Source organism: Mobula birostris, chromosome 8, assembly GCF_030028105.1.
Source record: "Mobula birostris isolate sMobBir1 chromosome 8, sMobBir1.hap1, whole genome shotgun sequence".
Classification (NCBI taxonomy): domain Eukaryota; kingdom Metazoa; phylum Chordata; class Chondrichthyes; order Myliobatiformes; family Myliobatidae; genus Mobula; species Mobula birostris.
The window spans coordinates 138,743,983-138,759,403 of NC_092377.1; the positions used below are offsets into that span (position 1 = coordinate 138,743,983).

A 15,421-nucleotide genomic window follows, 5' to 3' on the forward strand; every position below is an offset into this window, starting at 1 on the left:
TATTTCCTGAGGCACGGCTTGTTGAAGATGTCCTTGATGGTGAGGAGGGTCGAGCCCATGATGGAGTTGGTTGTGATCCTGTGCATTGGAGGCTCCATACCGGGCAGAATGCTCTCCACCATACATCTACAGAAATGAGTAAAAGTCTTTGCTGACACACCAAATCCCCTCAGACCCCTAAAGTAGACCCAGTGGTATGCTTTCTTCATGATTACATCAATGTGTTGGGTCCAGGATTGTTCCTCTAGGATGTTGACCCTCAGCAACTTGAAGCAGCTCACCCTTTCCACTACTGACCCCTCGATGAGGACTGGTATGTGTTCTCATGACTTCCCCCTACTGAAATCCACAATCAAGTCCTTGGTCTTGCTGATGCTGACTGTGAAGTTGTAGTTGTGACACCACTCAAACCGTTGATCTACCTCACTCCGAGGATTGTAACAAGAGCCAGGAGCACCAATCTGCCACCCATTTATTTCAGTGTGGCCACAGGGTGGAGAGCTGTTATGTGTTGCTTGACAACCTGCGGTTCCCCTGCAGTGTGACTGACCATAACACAGATCAAACATCCCCTGCCACCCGACTAAGCACGCAGATCGATGGCTGGGGTGATCCTGACCTCAGTGATCATCCTAGCGATTACTTCCAGCCCCGATGGACTTCAGACCCGCCAACGTGGCTGACTTTTGACTGAGTCCTCAGTTCTGGAGTGAGTAGGAATGGACAATAAATTCCTCCGGCATTTCAGCAGAAGCCAACCCCCTGGAGGTGCTCTGTTGCTGTAGTTTGTTGCTGATCCACAGTACAGCAGTGAGCACACAAGACCAATGAGGATCACATCAGTCCCGATCTGGGACACCCCCCATCCCTGCTCAAATGATAGTGGAGGAGCGGTTGTTTTCTCTGGAAATCTCTGAAACTGACCTACAGTGGTAAAGTCTGACCACAGGAATTAATGTACCAATGAATGTTTAGGAGATTGAAAACAGCCCAAATGAAGGCAGTGCATCCTAATCGCCCCCTCCCTTTCTCCAAGACCTTCCGTTGCCTGTTTTGCCAGGTCATGTCTTGGATATGATTTCACTTCAATGACAAGCCTTGGATGAGAGGACGAGTGAAGTAGCTGAGGTCCAGGTGGGAAGGGGGCAGTAGTGGTGGAGAAGTCCATGGGGCTGGTCTGGTTGGTTCTAGGAACCAGGTGGACTTGGGTTCCTGCTGAGGGCAGAGTCCATCACTCCCTGGGTATGCGGCCATCGGGAAGGGGTCAAAAGTCAAGATCACAGTGGCACGCAAGGACCCTCAGTCCATGCTAACCCATTGTAGATAAAATCCGTCAGTCTCATTCCCCCAATCTCACTTAAGGGCCCAGCACGTTAACTCCCCCTTCGATCCCCAGTTCCATCCACAGTCCAATTCACCCGATCCTCGGAGTAGGTTCCAGCTAATCAACATCCCTCAGCCAGTCGGCCCCAGCAGAACCCAAGGCTGCTGAGAGGGTCAGGGGTGGTGCAGGCCCTGTTGTCCTGTCACACACAGAGCAATGAGGAGGCAGAGGCAGGAAAAACAGAGGGGGAGCAACGAATCAGACAGTAAACAGAACAGAGAAACCAAAAAGGCAAATAAAGTGTTAAAAGGAATTTAATCATAGAAGGGTAAATATGAGAATAACTACAGGTCAATTTTAAACCTTGTAAACATTTATAAAATGGGAAAAAAAACATTTCTTTTTTTTAATTAAAAAAACAATAAATTAGGCAATAGTTTTTCTCATGCACACACAGCCTGGTCAGGGGCAGTACACCTTGAACTCACCGGCCACCGTGAACCCGCAGACAAGAACGGCCCTCTGCGGCCTCACCTGACACCAGCCTGCCTGCACCCACACAAGTGCCCCGCGCCCCCCCCCCGCCACCCTCCGTACAACAGAGTGGCTTTCACGCTGCCTGTGAGACGTACACCAGCCGCACCGGAAACGTCGGCACTTTGAACACTCGGACAAAGAACTTCCACTGCCTGGCCCCCAGCCCGTTTACAACCTCACCGCTGCCACACCACCTTTACCTCAGAAAGTCCCCTGCCATCCCAAACACCTGCTAGATGCAGACGAACATGGTGTTATGAGGTCAGGGGTGAATGAATCCAAGTACATTCATGAGTGAAAATAGAGCCTTTATCATGAAGGCAGGGGTCTACATTAGTGGGCAAAGAACACAAACAGTAAGAGAGTCTTTTTAAAAAAAAACACACACACAAGCGTTGTCACCCAGAATGTTCTAGATGGCTGAAGAAAATTAATTTGCACCTTTCAAAATAAGCTCCATAAGGAAAGGCTTGTGAGGGATCTAAATGACCAATGGGCAAGCATCCACCCTGTGGGCCAAATGGTCACCCAACCCCAGCGCGAGGTTCCGTGCTCCCTCAAGCTGAACCTGTGAACGTGAGTCTGACAGAAGTGGTAATGGGGCTGCAATGCCTGGCTGTGAAGACAAGATTCGTAAAAGTGACGCTGCGGAGGGGCAGCCGTTTACAGAAGTAGCTCTGACCGCTCCCCCCCATCCCCAGGCACTGATCACAGTGCAGACCCCGGTCAGTCTGGGGGTGGGTTAACACTTGCTGTGGTACACACACACACACATATGCAACTTGACCTACTACAGCCACGTACACCGTTCCCATTCACACGGACCCTGCTGCGTTCTCTACCCACTCCCTGGCTAAGAAGTTTAGCTGCCAACATTCTCGGAGGCTTTAACTTAATTTCCCTCGGCTGGCGATTAAGAAAGGCAAGTGGTCTTGAGGCTGTACAACAGCTGCGGTGAACAGCAGTGCATGTTATTGCCTGCAGAAACGCAGTAAGGTCACTCCTTTGGAGAGGCAGACTGAGGACGATTCGATTACCGGGACTGTGCCCCCCTGGGGTGCTGTGATTGATGCGAAGACCAACATATCTGCTGATGGGGGTGGTCCAAGGCAGGAGTGAAATTTGGATACCCTTTTACGTGTGTGCGCGGGGGCAGGGGGGGTGGGGGAGTGGCATGAGGAACTCTTCAGCCATGGCAAGTACTGGTTCATAGTCTGAGACTGATAGGTTTGTGTAAACCAATGGTTTCAGGCATTAAGGGCGAGGCAGCTGTTCAGAAGTTGACAATGGATCAACTGTGGCCTCATTAGAAGATGGGACAGGCCGAGAGGCCACGCCTGAACCTTTCACAACCTGGGAACCTGGGGGACTGGGGCAGATCAACCTAAACCTGCTGACTCTGCAGGGATGGGGCAATGTCTGAGTAAGTACCAGCCGATGTTTGTGTTGTTTGGTGTCTGATGGGAAGTGGTGTCTGCCTGGTGGAGCAGTATTGGGGGGAAGGGGATGGTGGTCACCAGGGTGATGTGTGGGGGCTGGGTACGGCTAGAGATCAGGTCACCTGGGTGAGGTGTGTGGGAAGGGGAGGAGGTCAGCCCAGGGGAGGGGAAAAGATCAGCACAGAGTGAGAGGGGGTGGTCAGCCCTAGTTTGGCACAAGAGTTGAAGCTGATTGACCTCCACAGTCACTGTGGCGACCAGTCTACCATCAGGGAAAGGACAAATCCACCCCCCTCACAAGAGAAAGATTTTCCTAGAAAACCGCTGGAGAGCCAGCTGAGAAGTGGCACGGTCAGTGTGGAGTGGTGGGAGAGGGGGAAGGGTACAGATGGGGATGGGGGGGTGTGACGGACAGGGGCTGGGGAAGGGGTATGGATGGAGGCACGGAAGGGATGGTCAGGAGGTAGGAGATGGAGCTAGGAGTGGGAACGGACTGGAGATGGGATAGAGAGTCTGGAAGGGTCACAGGCAAGAGATGGGAGGGGGAAGGGATGGGATAGAAAGTACAGATAGGAGTTGAGAAGGACTGGACTGCAGATGCTCCTTGGGCTATCTTACTGGTCCATACCATCTCGGGCAACGCAGTCCTGGCCAGTAGTAGAAAGATCACCAGACCAAGACCCGGTGACCCAACAGTGAAGCCAGCCCACAATCCCAGGACTGACACGCTGTTCCACCACATCACAACTTCATTACCCTAGCCTTCAGCAGCAGGTAGGACGAGATCTTCATACCCTCCTCTGTGAGAGCAGGGAGAAAAGCCTATGAGCTGCACAAACGCACAAGACAAGCCCATTCTTCCGGGAGGATCACGGTAATCTGCAGCAACAATATTCTGGCAACAATCTTGTTAACTTTACAAAAAAAATTCATGTAAATATATTTATATTTATACATATTTGGCCATATTTACAAGGCGTGCTCCCTCATCATCTGCACTCATGTTCCTGCCTTTTAGCTCTCTCTCCCCAAAGCAACACATCTCCGAGCCACGAGTCCCCTGCTGCCCCACTTCAGAGACGGGGCTGTGGGTACAGTGCATCTCCCCCATGCCCACCCGAGGGGTGGGGAACAGGTGGGGAGTGGGAGAGAGCAGGCAGATGATCTACTCCGCTGGGCTGTTGTCTGGTGCCAGTCACTGTTAAGCCCAGGAAGGTCCCGACTGACGTTCACCCAAGGAATGGCTCATTTCTTTGTCTTTTGTATGCAGTTGTCGGTTCGAGAACAGTGAGCAGCCCCAAAGGACAGTAACCACCAAATGGACGAGGCTGCCATACGCACGGGTGTGTGCAGAGACACCAGTTCGGACTCGTCGATTGGTGCGATTGGTTTCATGGAATGATGTCCTGGGGGAGTTCTGCTCCACCAGATCCAAGGGGCCCCACCTTTAATGCTTCCTCTTCAGGCCCCCGTTGGCACGTCCTGGGTACTTCGGGAGGCACGGCTCCTCGGGTAGGGGGTCGTGGGAGAAGACTGAATCTTCGCCAGAGGAGCAGGTGGAGCTCCTGGTGTCCGGGAAGCTGGGGGAGTACTGATCCAGAGACACCGACAAGTCAAGGTACTCCTGCAAAGTCAACAGACAAAATAAACCGTGAGCAGAAACTCTGAATGACCCTGACCAGCCGGGCTCTGAAAACCTCCGCTGGGATGTCTGGTGCGCGGGGCTTTTCTGAAGTGGGTTGGCTGCGAGCGGCAGCCTCTATGTACTTTTAACCACCACTACCTCTCTGTAAAATGCTTTCTATTGACTTCTTTCACGGCTGCATAGTTAAGCAACGAGCCTGCTTAATTTCCTTTCCCAAAACCAAATATTATTTCAAGGAACTTGGGAAATGGAAATTTTCCTGGAGTGTCGGGGTTAGGTACAGACATTATGTGCCTTCTGTACTCTCCTGAGCTTCCAAAAATCCTGCAGGCTCGTTGCCTTTGGGATATTTCCCTTTGAGCCTCAGACCGTACTGCCCATCAGCAGTGCCCCAAGGCACTGAGGCTTAGAGGAATCAGGTCCTTATTCTGTTGCAGAAGTAGCTTTGAAATACCTAAGCAGGTAGAGTAGAGGACGTGAAGGTTCCTCATTAATTAGTATGTAAGAGAATCAGAGAACTGAGAACCATGTGAGGTGTAACAGGAAAAGAGACAGGGTAACACATTCTACACTTCCCATGGGATACACCAAGGGTATCTTTGCAAAGTGGGGGGGGGCCCAAATGGGAGAGGATCTGGCCACTGCGGAGGTCATCTGTTTGCTCTCCCATTACCAGGCTGGCGACCAGCAGGAACCCGAGCAGTTCAGGGATGGGACAAGTGTCAGCCATGTCCAACCGCGGCTGGGCATTAAGTCACGTGTCAGGCACGGGCTCAGGAGGGGGGGCACGTTCCCGGAAGGGTGACTCTCCACCGCCCCCCCCCCCGCCTCCTCGGCCCCCGTGCTCTCACCTGATTTGACGTCATCGCCAAAATCCTGTCCAGGTCTTCGACCAGCTGCTTGAAGGTGGGGCGCTGAGAGGGCATGACGTGCCAGCAGTCCCTCATCGTCATGTAGCTGGGCAGGGAGAGAGGGAGGCAGCTCAGTTAACAGCGACCCGTGAACGAACAGTGCATCCCCAAGCAGGAGCCTCAGAGAAGAAGGCGCTTGATTTAAACTGTGACGGTATCCCTGAAAGGCCTTACTGTTAAACTGGATTCTGTAATGGATGTTCTCAGGTCGTTAGGGAACCAATTTAATGAGGAGGGTTAAGAGGGAACCACTGTGAGAGGGGCTGCGTATTGATTTTGTCACTTCTACCAAGATAGAGTGAAAAGCTTTCGTTTGCGTGCTATCCAGACAGATCACACAAAGCACTTTGAGGTAGAAAGCTGTTACAGGGAGAGCGCAGGGCAGGCAGGCAAAGTGCAAGGGCCACGGTGAGGTAGACCGGGAGATCACAAGCTCATTTTTAATGCCTGAGAAGCTTGTTCAAGGGTCTGATAACAGAGGGATAAAAGATGGTACATCTTACTCCACCCTCCTTCCCCCTCACCTGGTCTCACCTACCATCCGCCAAACTTGTACTCCCTCCTCCACCAACCACCACTTCTGGCTTCTGCCTCCTCCCATTCCAATCCCGATGAAGGGTCTTGACCCAAAATGTTGACTGATTATTCATTTCCACAGATGCTGCCTGACCCGCTGAGTTCCTCCAGCATCCTGCGTGTTGCTCTGCATTTCCGGCATCTGCGGAATCTCAGGAGTTTATGGCCTGGTGGCTCACACTCTCAATCTTTTGTATCTTTACCCAAAGTGGTGGTGGGGGGAGGCACGGTTGGGGGAGAGGGGAGAAGTGCGAATAACCACGTGAGGGAACCGCTCTCACGGAGAATGTAAAAGCAACGATGTAATGCGAGGCACTGGTGAGGCCTCAGTTGGAGTACTGCGAGTAGCTTTGGGTGCCTTATTTAAGAAGGGATGCGCTCATGTGAGGGTTCAGGAGAATGATTCTGGGAAAGAAAGGCTTATTATATGAGGAACCACTGATGTCTCTGGACAGGGTGTTTCCTATTGTGAGGGAGCCTAGGATCAGAATAGAGAGACGCCCATTTAGAATGGAGATGAGGAGAAATTTCTTTAGCCAGAGGGCGGTGAAACTGTGGAATCCATTGCCACTGGTGGCTGTGGAGGCCGAGTCATTGGGTATAATAAAGACAGAGATTGATAGGTTCTTGATTAGTCAGCATGTGAAAGGTTACAGGGAGAAGGCAGGAGAATGGGGCTGAGAGGCAAATGGATCTGCTGTGATGAAATGATGGAGCAGACTCGAAGGGTTAAATGGTCTAATTCTGTTCCTATGTCATACGGTTTTATGGTCTGTCTCCCTGGAAGGGCCTGCTTTTCAGCAGACCCTCTACACCCCCGCCACCTGGGAGTGTATGGGTCTCCAGAGGGACTGTGTCAGACCCCTCCTCACTAGCGGTCGAGGCCCCACTCTCTTTACTCACAGCTCCTGGGTGCAGTTCGAGGGCTTGTCCATCCGGTGCCCCTCCTTCAGCAGTTTGAAGAGCTCTTCCACGGGAATGCCAGGGTACGGCGACCCCCCCAACGTGAAGATCTCCCATAGCAGCACCCCGAAAGACCAGCTGGCGAGCAGGAAGAGTTGGGTTAGCAGGCAGATGGTCATTGAACAGCTCCTCCCCTGGCAATTACCTAGACAGATCTGGTTGGGCCCCTGAAAGTGGGGGGGGGGGGGGCGCGAAGCAACTCCAGCAGTAGGAGCACTCTGCTTGCTCGGGGAGGAGCAACTGAGAAACGCTGTTGGCTTTCAGGTGGCTGTTCCCCCGAACATGGGCCTGTCCGCTTCTCCAGAGTCTTACCCTCCCAATCCTCAACACCTCCTCCCCACTGGGCATTTGAGATGGAACAGCAGCTCCCCCCACACCCCTTCACCGATCCCCATGGTGGGCACTACTCAGAGTACAGATACGTCACTGCCCCTGGGACTCCTTCAACCCTGACCACACCGTTTGGTCACGCGCCAGCTTCCCTGCATCATCGTAACTCCATAAGTCAAACGGCCCCCCTCCTATTGTGAAGTGTGCTGGCATGTAATTGCTGGAAGTGTACTGCCAGCTATCAGAGCCTAGATGGGCTGAACAGCCCCTAGAGCAATTCCATTAGCTCCGATTCTCCCTCAATTCCAGCAGCTTTCTCAATACTTCTACCACCTGCCTAAAACACAAAAGCAACTAACGTGCACGATTAATGCCCTTGGGATGTAGGAGGAAGCTGGATCACCTGCACAGCACCCACATGGTCACCGGGAGAACGTGCGAACTCCACGTAGACAGCGCCTGAGGTCAGGATTGAACCCGGGTCCTTGGAGCTGTGAGGCAGTGGTATTTTATTTTTAGCAACACTGCCACTCTGCCCCCTCGCTGTCCAGCTCTATGACAGCCGCCTTAAGCTCTCCCTCTTTTCAGAGGAACTGTTAGTGCCTGGGGTTTGGTCACAGAGCAGAACACTCTCTCACTGGTGGTAGGTCTCACCATCTACCATGCAGCCAGGGCTGCACCATCACCTGCAGGCAGGTCAGACGCCTGTACTTACACGTCACTCTGGTGAGTGTAGATCCGGTCGAACAGAGCCTCTGGGGCCATCCACTTCACAGGGAGACGGCCCTGGAAAACAAAGGTGAAACTGAAAGGTCATCTTTAGTCTCACATACATTTCAGCACCCAGAGCCACAGAAACAGAACACAGCAAGCTGGCAGCCGGCAGCGGCAGAGAAAGATTTAACGTCTCAAAAACACAGAGCAAGAGGAGGCCACTCGGCCACACAAACTGGTCCTGTCAATCGGACGAGGCGAGAATGTGTCTGATCTGCTCTTGGCCTCAGCTCCACTTTCTCTCTTTGTCCCTTTACCGTTGGCCCCAGAGTCCCTAGCTGAGAGCGGTCAATGACTCCATCTCCACTAGGGTGGAGGATTCTGAAGATCTGGAGAACATTCTCATCTCTACCTGAAACTGGTGACTACACATTCTGAAACTACACCCCCGGTCCTAGATTCATCAGCATAGTTCCCTCTAAGCTGCGTGCGTGCACGCGCACACGCGTTTTTCAACCAGCGCACAAAGGAAATTAATGTGTGCACAAAAGGTTAGTTACCTAAAATAATGTTGTGATTAATAATTATACTTACTGAAAATAATCTTTTAGCTAAGTGTTTCTGTTAACTAGTTAGTCGGTTTTTCAAATACCACAATGCACGTCACTAATTTATGTCACCTCACCTTTCCTGTTCTGGTTTGTACAGCTGCATTACGGCGACAACTATCTCTGGCGGACAGTGTTCATATCGTAAAGTTTACAAAGATCTGTTTCAAATCCCGTAGATAGCTTACTAAGTTTTTATTGAAAAAAATATTGATTCGCTATGTCCAATTCAAAAGAAGCGAAGGGCGGGAAGCGCAAAAGAACTGCAAATTTGTTTAAAGTTGAAAGGCTTAACAAAATAGTAGAAACTGTTACACCGAAAGCTCATGAGGTCATGAACGTTCAGCTACGAGAAATATTGATGTATGATTCGGAAACTGGAGTTATCTGTTCGTATTGTCGTGATACTAAAGTTGCTGGAGAATTTGCTAGTGGAAAGAAGTGGGATGATATTTGGAAACTTGACTTTTTGAAGCATCATTTGGCAAGTAAATCACATTTGGACGGTGTACAAAAGCTCAAGCAACAGAACCCGTCGTTAGCCGTTACAGGAGTGCTACGCATGTTACAGTTGAGTGCAGATGAGTGAGAGCGAAAACAATCAAACCCAGAGGAGATCAAAGTTGAGCTACAAGACTAGTCAGCTTTTGATTTCTCCGCAATTGCAGATTGTGACTTCACATTTGGCGATGAACAAGTTAATGCCTTATGTCTAAAATATTATTTTCTAGCTGAAAATACTGTAATAGTTTAATAATTTCAAATTTTCCGTGCAAGAAAAAATTAAATCCAAACCGATTTCAAACTTTGCTCAAATGGTGGCATTTGTACTTCAAAATGAACAGTTTTGTGACCTTGCACAGTTGATGGGCATTGGGGGAACCTTTCTTGCGTCTAGTGCAGACTGTGAGCGAGGTTTTAGCCTAATGAATCAACTCAAAAACAAGCTGAGAAAACGTTTAGGTGAATGTCAGTTGGATATGTTAATGAGAATCAAAAGCTATCAATTGGATGGAAGTTCTATTAGTCTAGATAGAGTTTACAAAGAATGGGTAAATGCCAAAGGCAGGAGAGAGAAAAAATAACTGAGTGACTTAAATATGTATGTTATTTTGTTGTTATTCTGTGCAGTTTTATGTCAAATATTTTGTAAACCTACATAAACTGTGCCATGTGTGCATTCAGTGTGCACATACTTTAGTCACAGGAAAAAAGTTTGCACAACATAAGATTTCTGCGCACACTGACTACTAAAAATTAGAGGGAACATTGATTCTCATCTCAGCATCGGAATCCTGGTTGCTTCAATAAGCTCGGCTTTCATTGTTAGAAACTGCACCGAGTAATCAGCACATGGAGAGTAACCGTTCCTCTTAAAACAAAGCCCTGTGAGCTACCTCCAGTGCAAGTGACCACTCCTTAAGGAGCCTGCAGATGTGAGAGGGGAGAGATTACACAGGGAGGGGACACAAAGAGGACATTTTACCAGCGGATGCTTTGGCAGCATTTGTAAGTAGCCCCGCCCCCCCCACTTCTCAAGGTCAGTTAGGAGTGGGAATAAATGCTGGACTTGCCAGCAGCTCCACGCAGTGCAGAATGAACAAGAAGCAGCAATAATCGCAAGTTGTTCTGATGGTTGTTTACTGGACAGAAGGGACCTGCCGGTAGACATTAGCCAGCTCCCGCCACCCCGTGCCAACAGGAACTCACGTTTGTCGTCTTCTTGTAGTAATCGATGTGATGGATGTCTCGTGCCAGCCCGAAGTCGGCAATCTTCATCACGTTTTCTTCCGTCACCAGCACATTTCGAGCCGCCAAGTCCCGGTGTATGCACTGCAGAGAGGAAAATCTCCTATCACCCATGGCAACCGTGGACTTGATGACCCTTGCTGTGAACCAGCGGAGGTGACACTTCCACCACAAAAGAATTAGAAACATAAGGCCATTTGGCCCTCACAGCTTGTTCCCACTTTACAAGAGCAAGGCTGAATCTTCCACCAAACAATGCACCTTCCTGACCAAACCCTATTACCCCTTACACACATTATCACGTCATCATCACAGATTTATGGATTTTTGCTAAAATGCCACTCAATGCTTGGGGTACACCAATTCTCGTTGCACTGAATGGCCTACTGTTCTCCGTACAAAGGAACACTTTACAGCTAAAGCTGCATGATGCATTCTGTCTAGCCTTGCTTCTATGTAATTTTGTTTCACAGGATGTTTTCCAGGAACAAATCCCTCCTGCAAATTGAAGAATATCTGCTCGAGCGAGAAAATCCCGGAGATCCACAACCCTTTGCTGAGAAATTCTTCACTTAGATACAGAACACTTTGAAACCTCACCTCCTGCCTCTAGAAGCACTAAAAACTGTGACTGTTTCAACCTAAAATCCAGACGCACTTTCCAGTCAGTCTCTCCGCTGCATTCCCTCGAGGCAAGTAAATCCTTTATGGAGTCCAAGTCAGTATACAGTACTCCAGATGTGGTTACACCAACGCTCCACATAAATCACTCTCACTAAACATTAGCAATAAAGAATCACATACAACCTGACTGCTAATTAGCAGCAGTACCCAATGTTGACTCTTGTCTGAGTTCCAGCTTCCCTCGATCTCTCATTGTGTAAAAAAAACATTTTGCTGTTTTCCTGTTCTTACCAAAGAGTATAATGGCACTTTTCTCTCAACTTGATAGATTAATGGGTCAGACGGCAACTATACTAACATACCTTGAATTTCCCAGACATAGAGCGCCCAGCACAGCATGCTGGCATGAGGGAGGCCTTGTTGAGTGACTGGGCAAAGTCTCGGCAAATGCAGTTTAATGTGGGGAAATCTGAGGCCGTGTGTTTTGGTAAGAGGGATCAGAAAGTGGATAATTATCAACATGGGGAGACTGCAAGTGAGTGAAGTTCAGAGGGATCTAGGAGTTTCAGTGCATGAGTCAAGTTGGTAAGCAGGCCCAACAGACAGTTCAAATGGCAAATAGCATGCTGGCCTTTATTGCAAAGGAGTTGGAGGTCACGAATAGGGAGGCTGCATTACAGTTGTACAGTGTTGGTGAGGCCACACTTCGAATACCGTGCAGAGTTTTGGTCACCTTACCGAGAAGCACTGGAGGCTGTCCAAAGGAGCCCAACTCCTGGGGTGAGAGGGTTGTCCTATCAAGAAAGGCTGGACAGTGGGTCTGTTCTTCTTGAAGTTTAGAAGAATGAGGGGATGACCTTATTCAAGCACCCAAGATCCTCAGGGAGCTGGACAGAGTGGATGCTGGGATGTTTCTCCCAGTGGAAGAGCCACGTACAATGGGATGTAGCTATCAGATAAGGGGCTGGTAGGGTCGTTTAAATTTGGGGTGTGTACGAATTTTTTCTCCCAGACAGTAGTAAATCTGGAATTCTCTACCTCCAGATGGTGAATGTCATAACATTCTTTAATACATTAAAGGTGAGAGATAAATATTTGAAAGGTTGAGGAACTGAGTATTATGATGAACTGATGCAGAAGAGGAGTTGAGGCTAGCACTTATCACTCAACCCAACGCAAAATGCCTCCTGTGCATGCATGCAATGAATGCACTGCATTATTATATACTGAACACAGCTCCAAGTCCCTCCTCATACAACAAATTGCCTAGAACCAGGGCATGCCCAATTAAACTGACACGAGGAGGAATTTCTTCTCTCTGAATGCTGCCGAGCTTTGCAATGCATGATTTATAATGTGGAGAAAAGTGTCTTGATTCAGTTTAGCAGAAAAGTCCAAACTTTCGACCCAGCAATTTCCCCCTCATTGTCACTGTGGACTGACCAGTCCTTTAAACCTTGAATATGCTGATCTGACGTGTACACCAGGGCGAGGGACATGAGGTACTTGAGCCCAGCTTACCAACTGAAACCACATGGGACCTGATGACGACTCTCAGGATATCTTGTACATTCAAATCACAAACTAGGGAGAATCTGCAGATGCTGGAAATCCAAGCGACACACACAAAATGCTGGAGGAACTCAGCAGGCCGGGCAGCATCTATGGAAAAAAAAGTACAGTCAACGTTTCGGGCCGAGACCTGTAGAAGGGTCTTGGCCCGAAACGTTGACAGTACCTTTTTTTTCCTTAGATGCTGCCTGGCCTGCTGAGTTCCTCCAGCATTTTGTGTGTGTTGCTTGGCTTGTACGTTGTTGGGATGGGGCCAGGCTGGGCTGGGCCTCTTCAATAAATCTGCTACTGTTTTGAAGAGTGTGTGTGTTGAAAATATTGTATTATGTGCACATCTATCCCACTGTTATCAAACTCATGAACTGACTGCTTGTATGATAAGATGGGCTCTTGGCCTCATGATCTACCTCATTATCATCTTGCACTTTTTCCAGTAGCTTTGATACTTTATTCTGCTTTGTTATTGTCCTCCATCAATGCACTGTGTAATGATCCAGTCTGAATGCAAGGTGGCCTTCACTGTACCTCGGTACTTGTGACAAGAATAAAACAAATACACCGGCCATTTCCTCTTTACCTTTAAAGTATTCTGCTTTATATTTGTTGCAGAGTTTAGTAAAACTAACGTTAAACATACAGCGGGAGCTCGTACCTTTTTCGAGGCCAGGTATTCCATACCCCTGGCCACCTGATAAGCACAGGACACCAGGTCCTTGAAGGAGAGCTGCTCTACAGGCACGTGGGTAGGGTTATAACAATACTCCATACCAGGTGGGCGTCGGGCTCGTAGGTACTCACGCAAGTTCCCTTTGGAAGCAAACTCAACAATAACGTAGAGCGGACCTGCAGAGAAACATCAAAGTCAAACAAACACACCGACTGGGAGCAGGAGTAGGCACTCGGCCACTGGTCTGCTTTGACATTCAGCAAGACTGAGGTTGATCTGACCGTAACCTCAACTTGGCATACATGCCCACCCCTGGCAACTCCTTGCCCAAGAAACTTTCCTCAGAATTAGGCCATTTGGCATATTTGGACCCTTTGCAAAAGCATTCCAAAGCCCCAAAACCCTCAGAGAAATTTCATTTCAGTTTTAAAAGAGCAATATTTATTTTTGAAGTGACCCTACTTCTAGATTCTCGTGCAAGAGAAAACGTCATGCTAATATCTCAAGTCCGGATCTCTCAGGAACGTGTTTCAAGAAAGCCCTTTACCATTTTTCTAAACTCCAGATTCCTATCCTTTTCCTTCCATCCTTTCCTATCTTTCCCACAGGAAAGTCTGTCAGTTCGTAGTACTAATCTGGGAAATCTTCCTTGAATGGCTTTTGACACTGACATCCTTTGCTAAGTAGAGAAACCAATACTGTGCATGAGCCTCCAATTGGCAGGTGCAATTTAGTGCAGACAAGTGCGAGGTTTTGCAATGTGGTAGGACCAAACAGGGTAGATCTTACACAGTGAACGGTAGGGCACTGAGGAGTGCGGCAGAACAAAGGGATCCAGGAATACAGGTCTACAATTCATTGAAAGTGGCGTCACATGTAGATAGGGTGGTAAAGAAAGCTTTTGGCACATTGGCCTTCATAGTTCAATGTATTGAGTATAGGAGTTGGAATGTTATGTTGAAGTCGTATAAGACACTGGTGAGGCCTAACTTGGAGGAATGTGTGCAGTTCTACTCACCTACCTACAGGAACAGGCCCTTCGGCCCACAATGCTGTGCTGAACCAAATAAATTAGTAATCAAGTGGCTAACCAAATTAATCTCTTCAACACACACAAAATGCTGGAGGAAGTCAGCAGGCCAGGCAGCATCTATGGAAAGGAGTACAGTCGCCGTTTCTGGCCAAGACCCTTCATCAGGACTGGAAAAAAAGATTCATCTCTTGTCCATATCCCTTCATTTTCCTCACACTGATGGGCCTATCTAAATGTCTCTTAAAAGTCCCTAATTTATCTGCCTCTAGCAGCACCTGCCAGCCACCCACCACTCTCTGTGTAAAAAAACTTGCCCCTCACATCACCTTAACCTTCTCACCTTTTCGACACTTCAAGCCTTGGAAAAAGATACTGTCTGTCTGTCTACTCTACCTGTGCCTTTTTTTTTTATCTCATAAACTATGTCCGATAGAGATCTCCCATCAGCCTCCACCGCTCCAGAGAAAACAACCCACGTTTGTCCAACCTCTTATTACTGCCGATGCCCTCTGACCTTTACGCTCATCTCTCTGAGATGGGACTCATACCTACAACCTACTGCCTCAGAGCCAAGTGGGCAGCCTGCTGATCCCAGATGCCCTCTGTCCCAAACTCCACCCACCCCCCCCACACCTCAATATGTGTTCTTTCCTCACGTCAGCTGCTGAGGCCCTGGCCTCACCCCTCTCTACCCCTGCTCCAGCAGCTCCACAGCTCTCCAGCCCACAG

The 15,421-nt window shown here is 49.0% G+C and overlaps 1 protein-coding gene across 14 annotated transcripts in view; it reads right to left on the reverse strand.

Annotated features, from left to right (window-relative positions):
* Positions 1-1,622: 1,622 nt before the first annotated feature.
* LOC140201781 (fibroblast growth factor receptor 1-like) overlaps positions 1,623-15,421 on the reverse strand; it is a 214,866-nt gene continuing 201,067 nt past the window's right edge. For all 14 annotated transcript variants that reach the window (XM_072266459.1, XM_072266455.1, XM_072266451.1 and 11 more), the window contains 6 exons: positions 13,645-13,835; positions 10,758-10,880; positions 8,441-8,511; positions 7,336-7,473; positions 5,797-5,902; positions 1,623-4,924 (listed from right to left, as the gene is read on the reverse strand). In XM_072266459.1, the coding sequence (XP_072122560.1) occupies positions 4,748-4,924; positions 5,797-5,902; positions 7,336-7,473; positions 8,441-8,511; positions 10,758-10,880; positions 13,645-13,835 (806 nt within the window). In that variant the 3' untranslated portion in view covers positions 1,623-4,747. The remainder of the gene's footprint in view (positions 4,925-5,796; positions 5,903-7,335; positions 7,474-8,440; positions 8,512-10,757; positions 10,881-13,644; positions 13,836-15,421) is intronic.